The sequence below is a fragment of the Pelodiscus sinensis genome, chromosome 17 (assembly GCF_052426305.1).
Source record: "Pelodiscus sinensis isolate ZL-2025 chromosome 17, ASM5242630v1, whole genome shotgun sequence".
In the NCBI taxonomy this organism is placed as follows: domain Eukaryota; kingdom Metazoa; phylum Chordata; order Testudines; family Trionychidae; genus Pelodiscus; species Pelodiscus sinensis.
In genome coordinates, this window is record NC_143068.1 from 23,114,952 (window position 1) to 23,137,516 (window position 22,565).

Genomic DNA, 22,565 nt, shown 5'->3' on the forward strand with positions numbered 1-22,565 from the left:
TTTTCGGGAAAAGTAGCCTTTTCCCGAAAAAACTTCCCCTGCGTCCAGACTCAAGCCGCATTCTTTCGAAATAATTTCGAAAGAACGCGGCTTTTCTTTCGATGGCGGTAAACCTCGTTTCACGAGGAAGAACGCCTTCTTTCGAAAGTTCCTCTTTCGAAAGAAGGCGTTCTTCAATGTAAATAGGGCTTCCTCGAAAGAGAGCATCCAGACTCGCTGGGTGCTCTCTTTCGAAAAAGCGGATTGCTCTTTCGAAAGATCCGCCTGCAGTCTAGACGCGATCTTTCGAAAGAGGCTCTTTCGAAAGATGCTTTCGAAAGAGCCTCTTTCGAAAGAAGCCTGCAGTCTAGACATAGCATCAGTGAGAGTCTTTCACAAAGTAGAAGAGGAAAGAAATGCATTTTAAAAGTAGAATTATAAAATCACACAAATTGGCAGGCAGACTCAGGGACAGAAATACAACCTGAAGTAACTTTTAACTTAAAAAAAGATTAAATTTCAAGCTGACAAAGTGCAATCTTGTTCTTGTTATTGTTTATTAATTATTATGATTATTATTGTTAATGTTAAGAAAAATAATACAAAAATAACACAAAAATTAAACTCATGGAATAATTTCCATTCATATTAGGTTTTGTTGGAGAAACACAGTTTGGAGCTGAACTATTTATTAATGCTCTTTTCCAAATAGATTAGAACAGGAAATCTGGTGTCTTTGTTATCTTTATCTATTGTCTTTTCAATTTGTAGCCTACAGGATTGCCACTTACAACTATATTTTACATATGCATTAGTTGTACAAATTTAGGTACTCTGACAAGCAACAATTTGCATCTGCAATGAACGTGTAGTGTCTGGAAAGTGTAGTGTATTGTCATAAAGGTGAGTATTCTTGAACTCATGAAGAAGGAAACAAAGAAATATTTTTATGTGGATACTTGTCATTTTCACTTGCAAAATATGTGTTCAGCTATCAATTTAAAGCATATAATCAAAGATAATCATTTTGATGGTGGTGGTGGTGAAGGCTGGCAGTATCTTTAAAAAAAGAGAACAGTTCAGCTGAATAACATCCTTTCTGCTAGGAAGTATTACAGCTGGGTTTATATTTGAAAAACCTCTTATTTCCTCTGTCTAAATAATCTGCATTGTTCTTCCCTTCACTGTTTGTATCTTACACTGAGTCCTCTCCACCCTGTCATAGTTTTAAGTTTATAGGACACGTACAATTAGCACATGTTTTTGTCTGTTCTCTGATGTTATCTTTTACATCCAAAATGGTTCAGTTTTTACACTTCGATTCTGTTGGAAGTTTAAAGCTTTCAGCTTTGAACTATGTGAGCTGCATTCATGACCGAAGTACTCAACCTAAATCGGAAATCCTTTTGCTGTGTTGCATAATCTACGATTTGTATCTTTGCTTGTCAGGCAGAGAGTTCTCTTTTTTTCTGTGGCAAAATGCTGCATCGAGCATGTGAAAAATAGTCAGAGGGTACAATTCATAGAAAGACTGTACAATTCAAAAGAAAATGTGCTTTGGGCAGCCTGGGCTTTTCTTTTGTGCACATTTCTTAAGTTCTGATAGAGTTGTGTGGAAATCACAAGTGAAAATAAGCTTTTGGAATCCAAGTACAGAAGCTGCAGATGTACCTGTTAATGTAGTGCTTTTATATTTCTTTCAAAAATATGCATGCAAATTGCCTTTCCCAGTTACATTGGGATCCAGTGCTACTTGCACTGAATTCATGGGAGTTGTCAAATAGATTTCGATCAGACCCCCTCACTCTTTTGGGGACGTGGTTTTCAAATATGGTGCCTGAAGGAATGAGGTTATATGCATGCAACACAAGCAAAATACATTGCTTTGTTTAGTTAGATATCTAACATGTGTCACATGCACTAGCTTGTACTTAGAGTTCGATAAATGCATGCAGTGGCCAATCATCATTTCCTCATTGGGTTTTAAAGCAAAATCTTCTGTCTCCACTGCAGTGTAGTCAGATCCTGGTGTGCTGTAGAACAGAAGAGCTCTGAGAAACCCTACAGACAGTGATGTTTTCCCATGTACTCCAGGCCTTGTAGTTTTCAGATCTGTGACTCGCACATTGGAGACATACTGAAAATCATTGTCAGACAGTGATCATATGATCATCAGCTGATATGCACAAGGTGCTTTAAAAAGAGGTGGTGTCTCCAGAGCAGACTAGAATCAAATTGTTTGGGCACTAAGGGGGAATCTTGCTCTGCAGATCTTGCTCTGCAGCTGCCCATGATGTATATGTTCTCTGGACAAAGAGAAGATATGATTCTACATGCATAGATGTTGGCTAGCACCTCTCTTAATCACTAAACACATTAAAAACAACCGAAGGGGAAGAAGGAAAAAAAATCAGACATACCCTGAGACTTTAAAGCAGGGCTAGTCAGCACACAGCCCATGGGCCACATGCAGCCCATGGGCCATTTGTTTGCAGTCCGCGGTGCAGTTTGGATTTCCGTGGGGCTCGACACGTGGCGCGGGTAGGAGCCAAAATAAAAAAGTAGTCAATATAATGGTCTTCTGTTGATATGTGTTTTAGTAGTTAAATACCTGGACTGCCATTGCTCATTAAAGTGCTGTCATATGGGTGGAAATTGGGTAAATATTGCATTTTATTAATATCAGCAGAACTGTCTTAAATGGGGCCTGTGTGTTGTACAGTCTTGCCTTAATCTTTGTATTCATGCCCATCAGTGTGAAAGAAGCTATTTGCATATATTTGCACGTTTATGCAACCGCACTTAAGGTGTGGCCCTTGGCATGTGCTGTGAGTATCATAGTGGCCCCCATGGTTTCCAAAGTTGAATAGCCCTCCTTTAAAGAAATGCAGACCCAGCTTGGGTTGGACAAACTTCTCTCAGAAAGGCCTACTAATCTATCTATCTATATCTATGTATATTAATTAGAAATGTGTGTGTCTTTCTGTCTGTGAATCTGTCTGCCTTTGAGTCCATTTGTTCAAAAACTCTTAAAGTGTAAGCTAGGGCCGCCAAATTCTTATCTCTTATGCTAACTTAAAGCAAGATCAGGGTTTGGTTGTGCTAGGAAAAAAGGAAGTGCTGGGAATGGGACTTTTTTCCAGAACAAGGAAAAGGACGGGGCAGAGAGAGTACCGACATGATACTCACAGTCACCACCGCGGGCAGCGAGCGTAGGGGACAGCTATACTGCAGAGTGACCACTGGGGGCAGCCACATCAGTAAGGGTATGCCTATACTGCCACCCTAGTTCAAACTAGGGTGGCTAATGTAGGCATTCGAACTTGCAAATGAAGCCCGGGATTTAAATATCCCGGGCTTTATTTGCATGTTCCTGGGTGTCGCATTTTTAAATGCCCGTAGTTTGAACTACCTGCCAGCAGCTACACGCGGCACAGGCTAGGTAGTTCAAATTAAAGCTCCTAATTCAAACTACCATTACTCCTCCTGCAAAATGAGCCTATCAGAAAAAACACAGGTGCTCTGATGGCCATTCTGTTAATAGCCATCAGAGCTTTTTTGTGCAAGAACATTCATGCAGTGTGGACGCTCACTTGCACAAAAGCACATCATTTTTGCGATGTGCTTTGAGGTCTGGACATGTTTTTGCACAAGAAGTTTTTGTGGAAAATCTCTTCTGCAAAAAGCTTCTTGCGCACAAACCCTGCAGTGTAGACGAAGCCTTTGAGAAGGTTTTCCACATTGACCGTACTTCAGTACATGAGCAAAGTCGAATAATAATCAAGTGATACAGTACTTAAATGCTTGGATTCTTCCAGTGCAAAAGGGAGATTTTACGAGAACAAAATGGTACAAACCAATGTGAATTTTGAGGTGTGAACAGACAGTCTAATTGTTCTCTGAATGTAGTCTAATTGTTGATAGTCTTATTGTTCACTGCACTGGCCTTCCAGGAGAGAGGTATCTCAGAGTCCAGGCTCAGAAGGCTCTCAGTTCTGTGTAGGCTTGAATGGGAGTTGTCTTTCTGCCAGTTTGTGGCAAGCCATTTTGTTTTACTCATATGCCGTCTGTGGCCTCTGACTGAGAAGAAGAAAGACACTCCTCCACATCCCCCTCCACCCCCTTTGGGGGGTCCAGGCTAGTAGTTTTTGTGGGCCCTCCTAGGCTCTGGGCTGGGACCAAAAATGAGGGGTTTGGTGTGTGGGAGGGGGCTGCCAGGAAGCGGGCTTGGGATGTGGGATATAGGCAGGAGGAAAGGTGCAAAGCAGGCTGTGGGTGGAAGGTCCTGATGGGAGGCGATGCTGGGCAATGATAGTGTGGAGTACCCAATGCTGGGGAGGAGCCCTGAGCCTTGGGGGCCAGATCCAGGTAAGCCAGGGGCTGAATTTGACACCCCCCCTCCCGTGGTGGTATTTTGGAAAGACTAGCTATATAGACTGCATTACTGCTTTAAGCTGCAGAACACTTTGTATTGATTTTAATGAGAGTCATGCAGCAAAAACGGCCTGCACCACTTTGAATAGGTGAGGCTGAGACAGATGACTGTAGTGCGTGCTGTATCATCCACTCTTTTTTTTGGGGACACTCATCTCCTGCCTTACCTGGAGCCCACAGGGAGTAACAGAGCCCTCCCATGGGATCTCCTCCTGTGATTTTTGATTGACAGTTATAGGGATGGTGCAAGCTGGACAGCCGACTCCTTTCCCTGTTGCCTATGTTATCCAGTCAGTCAATCACCCTAGAGCTCAGGATAATTAACTCTGCTCCCCTAATGGGACTCCTGGTTGTCAGTACAGTACACTTCTGCTCCATCTCCCACCTAGCAATTGCCATTATCATTCACACTTACAATTTTCAGGAAGGAAAATTCGTAGCTGTGTGTAAGTTCCTAAAATAGCTTGTCCCATACATGATGCAAAAAGAGGCCATGGCCAAAGGGCAGTAATGAGTTTTATAAACTTGAAAAAAATCCCAGGGAATGACATTTCTGAGTTTATTCTGTTTTGAATTTGATGGTTAATTATTATTACAAATCTATACGGCCCGGTATATTTACCTTCTGCTCTACGAAAGTGATCAGTCTCGTTCATCTGTTGATAGCACCCAACATGTGAGAGTGAGAGAGAGCCCAGAAAGTGCAGTACCCAAGCATCATGATTCTCATGAGAACAGTAGGTTAGCCTCAAGATGTAAATTTCATTTTAAAAGATTAACACAAAACTGATTACTTACTAGATAAGCAATGATAGTACTTTTCACCCTACGAGATTAGATCCTAAACAGTGTCGCAGGAACAAATGAATTACGGTAAGCCTCTCAACAACCCATGTGAGATAGATTCTGTTATCTTCATTTTACAACATTGATTAAGTAATTTACCCCATGGTCACAAGGGGAATTCTGGGGCAAAGACAGAAATGGAACCCAGATTTATAATATTGTTATTAAATCCTGAACATCTTTTGAAAATCCTTTTTTAATTCTGGACTTTGTCCCCTTCTTTAATTCTTTTCTTTCATACGCAGTGGTCCAAATCTTTTCAACATCTCCAAATGCTGACTCCTGAACATCCATATTCAGTCTTAGAACTTATCAAGCCCTCACTTACCATGGTATCTCTATATCTCAGTGATTCTGAAACTCCAGCGTGGGTTGTGACCCCATTTTAATGGTGTTGCCAGGGCTGGCTTAGACTTGTTGGGGCCCAGGGCTAAAGGCAAAGCCCAAGTGACCGAAGCCAGGGGCTTTAGCCTTGGGCAGCAGGGCTCAGGTTACAGGCCCCCTGCCTGGGGTCAAAGTCCTTGGGCTTTGGCATAGCCCCTGTCCTCCTTACTGGGGCAGTGGGGCTCAGACAAGCTCAGGCTTCAGTTCCCCCTTTTGGAGTCAAATAGTAATTTTTGTAGTCAGAGAGGAGTTGCAGTGCAATGAAGTTTAAGAGTCCGTCCTACCTCAAACTCTTTAATGCCTTTTTCCCTCACCACAGCCCTGTGGAGGAGAGAGTGCTGTTATTTCCATTTTACAGATGGGGAACTTAGGCTCCAAAAAGACTAAAAGTAAGTCAAGAAACCAACCAACAAATCAACTGGCCCTTACAGGGCCCGTGTCACAGTGCCAAACCACAGCAGTGCAGATGCTGCTGCTTGGACTGGCGCTGAGGCTCTGAGAACCAGCCGCCTCACCAGGTTCCAGAGTCTGGCGGGAACGTCTACTCTATTGTTTTTAACCCAGCAGCATGAGCTCCGTGAGCCTGAGTCAGGTGACCCGAGCTCTGAGACTCACTGCTGTGTTTTTTTCAGTGTAGACATACCTTGTGTGATGTGCCTTAGATCAGTGATGGGCAGCCCAGGCTAGTGAGTGAGCTGCATGAGTGACCCTCCTTCCTCTCATCAGGCTGCAGGACGGTCATAACCAAGATGGTCTCCCAGGATAGGGGAGTTTTGCTAATTGCACTGGCATACCTAGAACTTATAGGATGTGCCAATTGAACCGTAGCAGCACAAATGGAACGCACGGCTCTCCCTGTCAGTGCTGTGTGCAGTCAGCACACCCCTCACCTTATGTGCCCTTGCTGTCAGTTTAGTAACAGTGGTGGGGAAAAAACAATGCAAATGGAAACCAGTGTAATCTGGCAACCTTGCACATGAGCAACGATAAACAAAATGGCTAGTGGGCCACATGTAAAACCCCCAGTGGGCTGCATGTGGCCCTCGGTCTGCAGGTTGCCCCTCACTGCCCTAGATCATACAAGAAGTGTGTAGTGGAGCAGGGTACTGAAACCAGTGGTCTATCCTAGGTGGAAGCAGGGAATTGAAACCAGTGGTCTATCCTAAATGGAAGGCCATCAACCTGGGTGGGGTAGCTCTGAAGGGATGGTTGTGAGCACTGTTTGCAGCCTGCTTTGCTTTGCCAGCACTCTGGACATGTACAATGAGACAGCTCAGCAGCAGTTTGCCATTCCACCACAAAACTTAAGAACAACCATGATCAAAAGGGAAAGAATATTGAGAGAAAGTGAAATATTCCAGCTGGGCTAAAAATGTGGATCTTAAACACCGTATTATGTATCAAGAGGAAACAGCAAATCTCACTTAAGGTTTTTTTAATGGCTCTTTTATCCAGTTGAGGTTAGCAATAAAATAATATTGGACTGAAAAATGATGAATTATGAGTCGACAGTGGTTACGCTATTTGCCAAACCTTCATCATGGGTGATTATTGTCAGGTTCCAAACTATTCCCACGGCTGTGCCCCAGCAAGCTGTGGCTAGTTGGGCTACTCTGATCTGAACCGGGAGAGTTGGAGACGCCTAGCAATTCTTCACAGGTGACAGAGTGTTCATATTTACGTTAATCAGTCCAGACGACACATGCCCTTCGACTACACTTCATCCAGGGAAGAATTGCTGAGCTCTTGCAGTTATCTTGGTCCTTTCTTGTTCCCAGCCTAGATTGTTTGGTAGGCCTTCCCTTTCTGGGATCTATCTGTGATCACTGTGTGTTGGTTTGGTGACCACTAAGGCCTTTGACTCATAAGAAATTAACTAAGGCTATGTCTACACAGCTTCCCTCTTCCGCAAAAGCCTATGCAAATGAAGCACAGATTACCATATTGCCGAGGTTCATTTGCATAATTAATTAGGAGCTGTTTTTGCACAAGAGGTTTTTGCGCAAAAAGGCACTGTGCAGATGGCACCTTTTTTCACAAAAACCTCTTGCGCAAAAACTGTTCCTAATTAATTATGCAGATGAAGCGCAGGCATATGCTAATCCATGTTTCATTTGCATAGGCTTTTGCAGAAGAGGGAAGCTGTGTAGACATAGCCTGAAGGTGATAGCAGTACCACTTGCTGGTTCTGTGACCATTGGTCAAGTCACTTAATCTTCCTGTGCCTTGAATTCCCCTATGGTATAATGAACATAATACTTTTTCTACCACCCAGAAATGTTGGTAGGATAAATTAATTAATGCTGTGTCCTTAAACAATGTCTTTTAGCCCAGAATACATAAAGTATTACTATCATTGCTATTTGTAGTATTGCGCATGGGGATACCTAATCTATCAACCACACGTGCAGGGTTAGATTTTCAAAAGAATGCCATTTCCATTGGCTACTGAGGGCTGAGCTGTTTGGAAAATCTGGACTATCGGTCCTGCTCTTATACCACTGATGTAATGGAAGGTGCATGACTGATTTCCAAGGGAACAGTGTCAAGCCCATAAAAAGGGCTATCATTCAGAACATGTCTGTTTGCACATGTGCAGCAGGAAATGGTCTGTTTTTCTATATAATTATTTAATGCAATTAAGTGTGGTTCTTGTTATCACCAAACACACTTGACTCAACACAACATGCATTGCACGTTTTTCCTCTTTTGATATATTTGTCAGCATGCAGTGCCTGCACTCACTGAACAACATAGCTACATGATAGCACCCCTATCAGAGACCAGCATCTACAACAGGGCTACTCAACTTTGGAAGCCCCAGGAGCCACCATGATACTCATAGCACATGCCAAGGGTCACAACTTAAGTGAGATTGCATATTCATGCAAATATATATTCAAAGATATGCAAATAGCTTCTTTCACACAATGCCTTGATGCTCCTGGCACTTCCTCCCTGAGGGCTAGAAATGCTGACACCCTATACCCGTCTGTTCCAGCCAGCCCATCCACTTGCATCTTTCAGTGCTCCCCGCCTGGGAGATACCTTGTTGTTGTGGAGCGTGTTTCCAGTGAAGGCCATGTTCAAAGGATCCCACCATGAGCTGAGCCCTGTGTAAACCCAAACCACACCATGGGCTGCAAACAAATAGGCTGCAGGCCACGTGTGTCCCACAGGCCGTGTGTTGAGTAGCCCTGATCTACAACAACAAACCTACATCTTTCTTCAATTCAACCAACTCTGGAGTGCTTTTCTTATGCAATTGCACTCAAATCCCATTCTAGTGACTGTGCCTTTCACATGTTTACAATTTTCCTTTTTTAGGAGCTAGCTAAGAGGACTCCCTCTAAGCATCCCGATCACCAAGCGGTCCAGAACGCATTGCAGGCAATGAAGACCGTCTGCACCAATATCAATGAAACCAAGAGGCAGATGGAGAAGCTGGAAGCCCTTGAACAGTTGCAGTCCCACATTGAAGGATGGGAGGTATGGTGGCAGATCAGTGGGACTGCTAACTCCCCTGTAGGGAGTTAACTATTCTGCGTAACCCAAAGGGCTGGGATGTAATGACTCACATGGTATACAGGGATCTCTGTAGGTCTTATGTGGGATATAAATGCACTGAAAGGTGTAGGTGGCAGCACTTAAAGGTGTGGGTTTAGAATTCACTGGTTTTGTTAGGAGTGTGAGCTATGCCTAAGTGGTAGCATGAAAGAAAGAAATTTGTTAGATTTGAAAGGAATTTCAAATGTGAAATCAGGAGATCTAATTTTGAGCAACACAGAAATATAGAGGATGAAATCAAAGGTGTTCTAAATCCCTCTTCCTACAAGTCATGACTTCATCCAGGACCTGTCAAAGTTAACCCACCTGTCTTAATGAACCTTGTCTGTCACCTCTCCTCTCTCCCCCCAAAATGACAATGAACTAAGGCTGCTGTGTCTGTATTTGCTGCTGTTAGGTAAGTCATGGAAGGGATTCTATTGGAGTATTTATTAGCTGATGCTGGGGAAGAGAACACAGAGAAAGTGACAGAGAGAAGGAGAAGTTTGAGGGAAAAAGCGGCCTGGAAAGGAGCCATCCAGTGGTAGATTCTGGCAGTGGATTTAATGCAAAAACAACAAAAAAAGTTTGTCAATTTTGTAATTTGATGTCTTTAGCTAAGGCCATGGGATTAGCAGTGCTGGAAGCTGGAGGGAGAGGCAGAGTTCATTTTTAGTTCACCGTAGGGAGTTAGTGGTGTTAAATGGCTTCATGGAGAAATTGGCGTTGGGAGTGTGCCTGACATTTAAAATATCCAGGCCGAGTGCTGCCTGCTGAGGATTCCTTCACTGGTGACTTCTTTCCAGAGGTCAAGTAAACTTCCTCATGTTCGGACTTCTGGGTGTGCTCCAGGACTGCTTTTTTTTGTTTGTTTGTTTTAAACTTTGCTCATTTTTTCCCTGAAGGATGTTCTTTGGCATCCAGCTGATGACATGAAAGCCACACAGATATCCAGCTGTGTGGTGTTTGGCTTGCAAGCACAGCAAAGGCAGATAAAGTTCACTACAGGAAGATGCCCAGAAGTAGTTACAACCAGTTGGATGTGAGTTGAGGATCAGTTAGGCAAGGGGCACATCTCGAAACTCTGAAGCCTCAAGGGTGACTTTGAGAGTGTCCATGGTGTCAGTCACAAAAAATACCCAAACCACTCATGTTTTCTTAGGGCTAAAATAATCTACAGTAACACTGTGGGGACAAGCACTGTTTGAGGTCTGTTTATCTGCACCGTGTTACAAGAATGTCACTCAGAAATGTATTCGTAGCCCACTGCTAGTGAATAACACTTCTGAACTTTCAAACTGATGGGCTGTGGCTCCTACTGGTGGTTTGAAGGTTGCGGTTCCTTCACGTATTGTAGAAAGAGATCCAAATTGACATTTCTTCTGATGTACATTGAACAAGTGGGAAACTGGTTTGTAATTCTTCACCCTGGGCTTCCACACTGCTAGGTGTCAAGTATCAGAGGGGTAGCCATGTTAGTCTGGATCTGCAAAAGCGACAAGGAGTCCTGTAGCACCTTATAGACTAACAGGTGAATTGGAGCATAAGCTTTCATGGGCAAAAACCCACTTCATCAGATCCATGTCAAAATGGGTCTTTGCCCACGAAAGCTTATGTTCCAATTCATCTGTTAGTCTATAAGGTGCTACAGGACTCCTTGTCACACTGCTAGGCTGTGTCTAGACTGGCAAGATTTTCCACAAAAGCAACTGCTTTTGTGCAAAAACTTGGCAGCTGTCTACATTGGCTGCTTGATTTTGCACAAAAGCACTGACGTTCTACTGTCTGAAATCAGTGCTTCTTGAGCAAATGCTTTGATGTTCCCATTCGGGCAAAAGCCCTTTTCCAGAAATGTTTTTGTACAAGAGGGCCAGTGTAGACAGCTAAAAACTGTTTTGTGCAAAAAAGCCCCAATGGCGAAAATGGCGATCGGGGCTTTCTTGTGCAAAACTGCGTCTAGATTGGCACGGATGCTTTTCTGCAAAAAGTACTTTTGCAGAAAAGCGTCCGTGCCAATCTAGATGCTCTTTTCCGCAAATGCTTTTAACGGAAAAACTTTTCCGTTAAAAGCATTTGCGGAAAATCATGCCAGTCTAGACATAGCCCTAGTGTTTGAACAAGGTGGCCATCCCTAGCAGTGAGAGGGAACCTGATGCCATTTGCAGGTCAGAACAATGTCTGCCCCGACAGATTTTCTCCTCGTTTTCCTTAACCTTTTGAACACAGTTTTGTCTTTGAAATACAAATTCTTCCCTTTGCGATTGTGTCAATGGGGTGCCCGAAATGTTAGCATCTGTAGATAAGCTTCCCGCACCACTCATTCTCAATCAACAAAGCTTCCTGCTTCCAACAGGCTTAATCTGCAGCACATACATTGTCAAAAAGCCAGCAGATATCACCGTGATATAATATGTAGGCTTTTTATCTTTACCCAGGAAGCTGCATAGCTGTCTGGAGAATCTGAGAGCAGCTCGGTTTAAATTTGTTCAGTTCCACTGAAATCTGCACCTCTAATTTGGGAGCAGCTCCGCTTTTTCTGTTGTTTCTAATAAACCAGAGCAGGTTTATTGCCCTCCCTGCCAGATGTCCAAGGGAGACCTCCAGTCTTATTCCACTACCAGTCTGCGCTGCTATCCTCATTTCCAGCCTGTAAACAGCATGACATTTAGCCGCTCCCATGTTCTCTTCCTTCTAAGGCTGTTTGCCTGCGCTACCATCACACCGTCCTTTGCTGTAGCCACACTGTAACCCTCCCGTAACTTCAATCCACGTTAGCACTGAATACTATTTTTATTTTTTAAAGTGATTTTCTCACTTATGCCTATATTTGCCACATTACACCATGTGTTCTATGTTTCCACCTTTCCATCACAGCTCCACTCAGTCCCGTGCCCAGGACAGAGTCCTGGCCTAAGGCTGTTTCAGTTAATTTTTGACACATAATGCAATGCTGGGATGCACTGTTCTATATCAGGAACAGGGAAACACCTGCTTTTTGAGGACAGGGTCTGTTCATCAGAGTGAACTATGCTCACATTCATTTCTCTGTGGGAACTTTGCCAAATCCTGAGAAGTATAATTTATGCATCAAACAGGCTGTTTTCTCCACTTGATTCATGGGGAATTCCTTTCACAATTCTGTGGATCTGTTTTTCAAAGAGGGGGGAGTGGAGGTGAAGGATAGGTGGAAAGAGAGTGCTTTACAAAGAGCATCCTTTACATGGGGCTTTTTGTTTACCACAGAACCAGTTCATACACTGACCATTTCACTGTACTTTATACTGACAATTCTGTTAGGGAGAAAAAAGATGAGTGAGACAATATTTTTTATTGGGCCCACCTTGTCTAATATCCTGGCACCAATATTGGCAGCAACAACACTCCAAACAACAATGGAAGATATTCTATAGGATCAGTTAGGGATACCCTGTGTAAACTGTTTTCTCTGTGCAATCACTACATGCTGATTTCCTGGGTTCCCCAATGTGATATGTGCAGAAAAGCAAAATTACCATCTGAAAAGAACAGCAGGAGTCAGAAGAGAGGTGTTAATGCTGGGGAAGATCCTGCCAGACCACAGCTGTTGTTGGACAAGTGGTTTAGGGAGGTGCAATCTGTATTTGCACAACTGTATGTAGAAATTAGGGAGAGGGAGGTGTCATTATTCTGGAATTCAGCAATCTCTGGCCACTTTGCTTTGTCAACAGTTCATCTTCAAATAAAGACATTTTTAATACCCTGTTCCGCTACAATGAGGTTTACCAGTTATTTTGAGCGAAGGGTTTTTTCTTAAATAACCACGTCTTAACAGCATCTGTTATTTTGAAATAGCACTATTTCGAAACAGCGTCATAACACGAATATGCCAATGAAGCTCGGGATATTTAAATCCCGGATTCTTTGCAATTTCGAATGTCTTCATTTGCATCCCTCTCTCAAAAGAGGGTGCAAGTGTAGACATACCCGGCATGTCTACACTAGGGAGTTATTTCAAAATAATAATTCCTGCTTGTGAAGAGGAATAAGCTTATTTTGAAATAGTTATTTCAGGAGTTATTATTTTGAAATAACGTACTTCGAAATAACCTGGCAGTGCAAACAGAGCCTGAGGCATTGATAGCACTTAGCCAATCAGTGTTATAGAAATGAATGTTAACACTTTTTGCATGTGTAATGTAGTTAGGAGGAAGAATACTTCTTTGTGTGGCTGTGACTTCTTTAGTCTGGTCAGCAGGGCAGAATAGGAAGTATATTATATAATTTGACCTACTGTGATTTGAGTGTTACTGGAAAAGAGAACTGTCTTTAGCTGATATATGTTTTATAATCCAAACTGCTTAATTTGCAAAGAATTTATTAACACCATTTTTACAACCCCCTGCAACAATGTTGTGAAACACATTTAGACCAACTGAGACTGCAGATACCTCTGGGCACAAGAGATTAAATTTACACCTGTGCACACGGAACATTCCAGAAAGGTTTAAATGGGAGTGAAATGGTATACAGGAGTAAAGTTCCCCCATGATGTTCTTTATAGGGTGTCCTGAGGTCTTCCCGGACATGTCTACACTGAGGAGTTGTTTCAAAATAACTTGCCTTATTTCGAAATAACAAGGCGAGCGTCCACACTACCAAGCCAGATATTTCAAAATAATGTGCTTATTTCAAATTAACTCCTGTTTCTGAGAGGAACCTGGTAGTGTAGACATAGCGAGTCAGAAATGTGATGCTATGAAGCTATTTGGGTACATCTACACTGCATGCTTATTTCAAAATAAGCTATTCTAGAATAGTTATTCCAAAATAGCTTATTTTGAAATAGCATGTCTACAATGCAGGGAACCTCAAAATTAGTCCGAGGCAGGCTTCCCTAATGTAGACGTGCTATTTCAATTTAGAACTCCAGGTGGCACTAGGGAGGAATAACTTAGTATGGCCCTGGTGAGGGGCTATTTCAAAATAGCAGCGGTGGAGCATCTACACATGCCTTATTTAGAAATAGCTATTTTGAAATAGGTGTTATTCCATGTAGAATGAGGTTTACAGTTTTCGGAATAAGCCGTCCGTTATTTCAAAATTATTTCAAAATAACAGAATGGCTGTGTAGATGCTCGCATTGTTATTTCGAAGTAACGCTAGTTATCTCGAAATAACGGTGCAGTGTAGATGCACCCTTTGAGAGATATCACTGACAAGAGTTTAGACACAAAATAGTCCTGGTTGTTCTAGAGAGGTGAGCTACGCTTGGATTCACTGGTTTCCAAACCAGCACTGTTCAATGGTGTTGCATCTTTCAAGCTTGAGCTTAGGAAAGGAAGCAGTTTCTAGTCAAAGGCTGCAGTGTATGCAGATCAATGTGCATGTGCATGCATGTGTTACACATCTGTGACTCCATGCATTTGTTTTTTTACACTTAGCAAAAACTGTTTGCAATATTTCCATTTCCAGTGCTGACATGTTTTATTTTCTTAAATATAATATGGGACAATAATGAGGTTTACCAGTTATTTTGACAACAGGGTATTTAAATCCTGGCTTCATTTGCAATTTCAAATGTCTTCATTTGCACCCCTCTCGAAAGAGGGTGCAAGTGTAGACACACCCGCCCTTTGTGGGTATGATCCAGCATAGCCCATGTCCCTCCCCTTCCTACCACGCTAACCCTAGTCACTCAAACCCCTACTCCTACCCCCCTCTTGTGTGAATGAGCGTCTTCTTCTCCTGCCATCTGAGGTAGCATCTTCCCATTTATCGCCGCAGTGTAGACATGCCCTCAGTGTGTTTGTTGTAAGTGGATCCTTGTTAATACAGAATTAATTGAATCCCTGTATCTAAGCTGAGCAGAATTCAATGTGTTTTTTTTTTCATAGTTTGGACAGATAATGTCAATGTTTATTTTTAAGCATTTTCTTCTATTTTTATCATTTTTAATTTTCACAGTCACAGGAAATATTATACCGTCAGACAGTGGGAGAGTCAGTTAATGATGTTGGTGAGATTCAAAAAGTTAAAGGGTAACAGCTGTTAAAACACAAGTGTCCATTATCACATGTCAGAATATACAACGGAATTAATAACCTTAAATAAAAATCTAATACATTCTCATCCAGCATTTTTCTTATTTTGCTTCTCTGCAACTTTCAATGATTTGTCGTAATATTTTCTATCAGTGTATGGTGAAATTGAGATTTACCAACATCTTACCGATAAAAATCAACTACTTCCCAACCTACTGGTATCTGTGAAATAATGCTAAATCTAGGAACATAGGGCTAGATCATAGGGAATGGCCAAGCTAGCCTTGGTGAAGGCTTAGGGGGAAGGAGAGGATGTTATAACGCCTAACCATGGTGCTGGCTAGAACTATTTACACACACACACACACACACACACACACACACACACTCACTTGTGCAATTTAGAGCATTTCTACAGCTTAATTTGTGCCCATACTGAGTTCCTCTCAATGGTCTGTTCCACCAGCTGGGAATCAACCATGCAAGGGCATTCCAGCCACACTCCATACAGTGGTACAAAGAGAAGATGGCCTGGAACCAGCTACAGTAGCCTATGGAGGGAATCTTTGCGCAGCTAGCTCAGACAGCTCAGTGATAAGTTTTTGCATGTGGACTGTGGAGATGGATCTCTGGTAAATTCATCTTCCAGAAAAATGGTCAACAGAGAATGTGGCAAAGCTGCAATATCAGGAAGGCTCGATCGCCCACTCTTAAGGCTACCACTTATTTGCAGTGCTGGGCATAGAGTCAGACTGATGTTCTGGAGAGAGTACACTGGTACCAGTACGACAGGCATGGGACTTAAAGGGATTTCTTATGAAGAAAAGATCTTCGATTTGAATAGGAAAATCTAATCACAATAAACAGGTTTTCAATAAGGGCATGTTTTAAACTCCCAGGGAGAGGACAATACATATAGTCACATCCAAAATTAAGAAATCACACAACCCTGATAAATTCACTAGTCAGTAGTTGAGATTAGACCTGAGCAAGTAATTGATTTTTCATTTCTTTCTTTCTTTCCAAATCTGACTCTTAATTCATAAATAGTTTTAGTCAACCTGAAGTTGCACTTTTTGGACAACAACCTACCCGTATGAATTTTTTTTTGCCCAGTTGTAGTTGTGACAGATATGATAAGCAAACACATAGATTATTAGTAACAATGTTTCATTGAACTCTCAGAAAAGAAAAGGTAAAATAAGCACAATTGTTTCTCTCTGCTCTAGGGGTCCAATCTGACTGATATCTGCACACAACTCCTGCTCCAAGGGACTCTGTTGAAAATCTCAGCAGGAAACATCCAGGAGAGAACATTCTTTCTGTTTGACAACCTTCTGGTCTACTGCAAGCGGAAATCCAGGTGAGCCCCAGAGGCATTAACAGGTCTCTCATGGGGCAATTTTTAAGTGTGTCTTTTCCACCAGGAGACAAGCAGCAACTGCCGGTCATCTATGCTATCTCTCATCCATCTCTAGGACTGACTCACAGGTTTATTATCTGTTCCTTTCATCTGCTTTTACTACTGTTGTCCATTCAGTCTCATGGACATACAGAGTGCTGTACACCAGGATAAATGTGCATGGTAATAGGGTCCCCGCCCTGAAAAATGTACAGTCTGAAGATGTGAGTTGATACCACACAGAAGAAATGAGTAAGGTGTGGCCCTTACAGCTGAAAAGCTTCACAGAGCAGGTGAGTCTTTAGGCGAGCTGGGAAGAAGGGCCACTTGCAACTATTCATTGGCCGGTTGTTCCAAGCATAAGAGGACCAGGTGAAAGAAGACATGAAGTAGTGAGTGGGCAGAGAAGACAAAAAGAGCAATGTTGCCTCCATTTTTTTCCTTCAATGTGCAGAATGAATTTTGTCATGTGTATCAACGCATGTGTGGATGTGCACCACCAGTAGAAACACATGCTGCTGGCTGTGGGAGGCTGTGGAAGCTCTGCTAATCAGCTCAATGGCATCTGAATCATTCTTGGGTGGCTGCCCAAGCACTCAGCTGACAGGGGACACTGGTTCAGAGAGAATAGATCGAGAAGACAGGCCACATGAGTTGAGTTGGTCAGGAAATTTCTGATGGAACAGGGTTCTTTTTTGGTTGGACGGAAAATGTAGATTTATTGAAACTGAAATGTTCTCTAGAAATCTGTCAGTTTTGACAAATTTCCAGTGAAATATAGACTTGTAGTGCAGATAATCATGCCGGGTGGGTTGTAGGGGAACATGGGCTTTAAGGGACCACTGCTCTGGGGCAGCCTTCCCATGAGGACTGCTCAGATTTGGTGACCCCAGGACCTCAGTGACGTATCGCTATGGGACTACACCCCTACGAAAACTGTCACAGGGCCTGAGATCACAGGGTTCAGGTTCCTAGGCACAGAGGTGTATGCATTATTTTCCCTTCTTTTGCTGTTAACACTAACTCTCCCCTTGTGCCCCCTTAATGCCCTATTAGGGCTTGTCTAGACTACGCTGAAGTTTCAAAATTCCGCGGGAATTTGCATATCTTCTTCCAAGCTCACTTTCGAAAACAGAGCTTTCGAAAGTGAAAGTAGTCGGGACACGGTTTTTTCGGCAACCCCCCCTTTTTCAAAAAAAACCTCATTTTTTGAGGAAGAGTGGCTTTTCAAAAAGGGGAGGGAGTTGCCAAAAAAACCGCATCCCGACTATTTTCACTATCGAAAGCTCTGTTTTCAAAAGTGAAATCGGAAGAAGATATGCAAATTCCCATGTAATTTGCATATCCTCTTTCGAAACTTCAGTGTAGTCTAGACATAGCCTTAGTATTGACTGTTATTACGAATGTAGCATTGACAGCATGCAAAGGGGAACCCCTCAAACATCCAGAGGGGCTGGCCAGGGCCAGGACACCAGCCTTACATGGGAAGGGTGGGGTGGCAGTGACATCACAAAGGCCTGTGGCAGGATTTCAGCTGATTGGGGGAGAGAGACGACCTCATAGAGAGACGCTGAAAACAGCCAATCAGGATAGAGGCACAAGGCCAGGGCAAACGCAGAGATTCCCATGGCTTGGTAGCAGTGTGGCGTCTTCCCAGATCTCTGTAGGGGCCGCATGGAGAATTGGGACCCAGGGGCAGGGGCAGGAGGAGCCTTGTCAGCGTTTTCTCCTTCCCAGTGACTGTGTCAGGCCCAGTGAGAAGGTCGGAGCCTCAGAGGCGTTTGGAGCCTGCTCAGTCTGGTTCCCCTTTGCCCCCTCCCCTCCCTCTGTCTCCTCTTCTCCTGTGTCTTTCCCCCTTCCTGGACATAGTTACTACAGCAATTAGTCCACGTTTTATTGGCTTAATTCTCCTTTCAGTTTTCATTTCTTCATGGCTCAGATCTCACCCCCACACCTTCCCCAAATTTTTCGCTTCATTCTTCGTTCCTTGCTTCCTATTATATTCCCTTTCATAACCCTCACCAATTTCTTTTCCTCTTCTCACCGCTAAGTGCGCTCCTTTTCCCCCTTTACAAACCAGTCCTGAAGGAAGCCTCACACTTAGAATGTTGCATTTGGCCTTTCACAGCTCCATTTCTGCCTGTCTAAGAGCTTTTTCTCGCTCTGGTGCTCTTTGTAGTTCAGGTTGGTACAACCCCTCCCCTTATGCACTTTTCCTGGAACACTAAGTTTTAGGAAACAAAATGTTCCACTGTTTTTTAAGCAAGTGTCTGTTTTTGTACAGCAGACATTACTAACTCTGTACTCTGGCTTGGGTTCGGCTGTTCTAAGGCTTTGAGTTCCCCCAACGGATCAGTTCTGTTTATCTTTCTTTAATAATGTAACATAGACTCTCCAAATCTCCAGAATATGATTTCCATTAAAAAGCAAAGTAAGAAGCTTTTGGGCATTGCGTAATCTGAAAGATCTATTTAGGGAGTAAAGGGCTACTTTAATTTTGGATATTTCCCTTGTCTAGCTGCTATTTATAATCCAGTCCTGAGTGGAAATGAAAGCCTATGCACATGTGATAGTATTGTACGTCAGCCAGCTGCATGAAAAACAACTGACACATTAATGGGATGCAGATTTCGTGAAAGTTAGAGCTGTCTGCCTAATCACATGATCTCACTTATACTGACTTTAACAGGGCTAATTCCACTGGCATTACCTCTGATTTACTCCAGTGTAACTGAGATCAGAATCCCACCACATTCCGTAAAATGTCAACAATAAGAAAAAACACTGCTGCTGTGTTTTGGAAAACATGGGGTCCCACTCTGGCATGAATCAGAAGTAGATTTCTTGAGCTCAGTGGAATTACATTACTGTAAAATGGGTCTAGGATCAGAGACAGGACCCAGATTTTTAAATAAAGGTGTTTGATCTTTTCAGGGGTGGGGAACCTCAGGCTCAGGGGCCAGACGTGGCCCCTGGCTTGCCTGGATCTGGCCCTCGAGGCTCAGCTTCTCCCCGCCCCCAGCATTGAGGCTCTTGCACTGATGCTTCAGCCATCTTGCTGCCCCACTGCGGGTCTGGAGCACACAAAATCTATTAGGCTGGGCCCTCTTAGGCTCTGGTGTACAAGGGGAATGTTGGGAGTATCTTTCTCCTCACTGGGGCCATGTCAGTGTGGGGTTTTTTTTTTTTTTTTTTGGTTGGTTGGTTGGTTGGTTGGTTGGTTGGTTTTTTGCTTCTCACTTGTGTGTGGCTCCCAATTAATTTTTCTGTGGGTCAGTGGCCCCTGACCCAAAAAAGATTCCCCACTCCTGCTTTACAGGGGTCTAGCAAAGTCTGACAAATGGATGGCACAGGTTTTCAGGGCTGAGTATTGTTTGGTTACGTTAGAAGCAGCTGTTCAGACTGCATCCTGATGTCAGGAACAATATGCTTCCTTTGGGGAAATGGGCTGTCTCTCCAAAGGTCTTCATCAGGGCTGTCTGGAGAGCTTCTCTTTTTGAATCAACTCAGTGCCCTTGAGGAAATGATCTAAGGACTCCAAGATTTCAGCCCGTAGCAATCTGATGGCATGTAAATATCTGGTCATCACCAAATTGTGTTTAGCACTAGTTCTAGTTGGAAAATGAAAGATATTGTTCACAAAAGCTTTGCTGATTCTCTACTCCACCTGTGACACCTGTTTTTCATTTCAACAAAAATTCACTGATTAGCTCTTTTTATCGCAACATTATTTATGTTTAACAGCTGGCGGTTCTTTCTAGGTGCTGGGGGGCAAAGACTTCACATGCTCTCCCTGCCCTCAGGCCAATCAGGGTCTGTGGGCGGGGAAGCCACTTGGCCCTGCCTCTTCTGCCTGAAGCCCCGTTCCATCTGGGGCAGCCTGTAACCACTTCAGAAATGTGTGAAGTAACCCCCCTTCAAAAATTATTGCCCACCCCTACTGTGGGAAAAGATAAAGCAGAGCTATTAATTGCATTTCTGGTTCCTATTTGCAGAGTTGCTGGGAAAAAGGCATCTAAACGTACCAAGTCAATCAACGGATCCCTCTATATCTTCAGGGGCCGAATAAACACAGAGGTCATGGAAGTGGAGAACGTTGAAGATGGAACAGGTAAGAACTATTTTCTCCTTCTAAGAACAGACATGTCCATATCCTCTCTTAGTAAACCACAAAATACAAAACTACTGTATTGGATTACAGGTTGGGTTCTTCCTAGGGGCTTTGGCTCAGGCCATAGGTGAGCAGCACATAATATTATATTCCTTTGTCATTTGGGAATCAAGACACTTATAAAGGATTTGTTGCCATGAATGAAATGTGATCAGATGTGACTGTCCTTGTGGGCTGACATTGTCCAAAAAGCTTCCAATATAAGCTGTGAAGGAGCTAGTAGTGGATTCCTACGAGGTGCAGAATGAAGACTCTTGCCAAAGAGCATATTCTTTTTCATGCCATATTTTAGATCTAGATATTTTCTTTCAAGGGTTTTCATTTGAAAGCTTCTCGTATGATGAGGCCCAATTATAACGTGTCACTAATTGGATCCCCTTTGGGGCTGAGGGTATGGAGAATGGAGGCTGAAAGGGATTCACGTTAGAAGAGGCTGCTGCAGGCCTGCTTGTAGCAGAGAAACCAGGGGGGGTTGTTCATAGATTCATAGCTTCCAAGGCCAGAAGGGAGCACTGTGATCAGGTAGTCACCTCCTTCCCCCCCATAACACAGGCCATAAGGAGTGCCTTGAATGAATCCCTGTTTGATCTAGAGGAGAACTCTTGGGAAAACATGGTGTGCCCATGTGTGAGGGAGTGTGTGTCATTTCCAGATGTTCACTGCCATGTGTTACTTTTGAAGGGGTAAGGAGAAATTTCAGTTTCTAGAGCTCCACGTTTACAGGATTTGCACAAAGGGATTGTCCAGTACAGAATAGCTATATATCAGTATAATTTCACTGGAATTCAAACCGTTGGTGAGCCTCCTGCAGACTTCCTCTATTGACATGGCTTCTGGAATGAGACTTGCCCAAACTCTTGCTGACCAAGGAACTGCTGCTCAGGCATGGAATTTCCGGGCAGGGGCTGTCACGGTTTCCAAACTTGGTGCACTAAAGAAAGGAACCTACATAAGTATTAGACCAGGAGTAGAGAACTTCTTTTGGATTGGGACACACAGAAAAATCAGGGGCTACTCGCAGCTTTGGGGGCCACATCTACCTTAGGTTCCCCACCCCTCCATTAGACTTTCAGAGGAGCTAAGCACCTTTAGCTTCTGTGGACTTCAGTAAGAGCTGCAAGTGCCAGCATCTGTGAAATTCGGAGAATTTTAAATATGGAAATTATGGCCAATGGATTAATTTGTTTTCATTAAAGGGCCATGCCTTTCATTCACTTTCTGGTCTGTGCTTTGTGTTTTTGCAGCAGATTATCACAGCCATGGCTACACGGTGACTAATGGCTGGAAGATACACAATACTGCCAAAAACAAATGGTTTGTCTGCATGGCCAAGACTGCGGAGGACAAACAGAAATGGCTGGATGCTATAATCAGGGAAAGGGAACAGAGAGAGAGTAAGTGGATAGTATATCTTCTAAGAGCACTGAGTGACTCACATAGTAGACATACTGTACGTGAATGTGTGCATGTGTGCGCATGCATGTGTACATGGGTGCTTGCATACATGTTTGGTTGACTATCAATGTTTATAAATATTAATACACATGACTTAAATATGCTTTGGACAATATACCTCATGTAACCTATCAATTTTAATGTTAAAATCTGCTGGATCTGTATATCATATTTTGGTACATGTATCTTTCTTGTATGTAAAGTTATAAATATGAAGTATGAGACTGTTTATAGTTTTAAATGTGCTAATGAGAGCCATGACTGATCTCCCCTCCCCCCCCCCCAAAAAAAATCATTAAGTGATCAACTTAATGACTTGTAAACAGCC

General features: G+C 43.1%; 1 protein-coding gene across 4 annotated transcripts in view; it reads left to right on the plus strand.

The window, feature by feature from the left end:
• PREX1 (phosphatidylinositol-3,4,5-trisphosphate dependent Rac exchange factor 1) overlaps window positions 1-22,565 on the plus strand; it is a 267,990-nt gene that overhangs the window by 141,341 nt on the left and 104,084 nt on the right. For 2 of the 4 annotated variants that reach the window (XM_075901238.2, XM_075901236.2), the window contains exons 6-9: window positions 8,971-9,132; window positions 16,439-16,572; window positions 20,607-20,722; window positions 22,027-22,176. In XM_075901238.2, coding sequence (XP_075757353.2) covers window positions 8,971-9,132; window positions 16,439-16,572; window positions 20,607-20,722; window positions 22,027-22,176 — 562 coding nt within the window. Of the gene's footprint in view, window positions 1-8,970; window positions 9,133-16,438; window positions 16,573-17,879; window positions 18,374-20,606; window positions 20,723-22,026; window positions 22,177-22,565 lie in introns of those variants that run through there. The other 2 variants (XM_075901237.2, XM_075901239.2) reach the window with 2 other exon arrangements.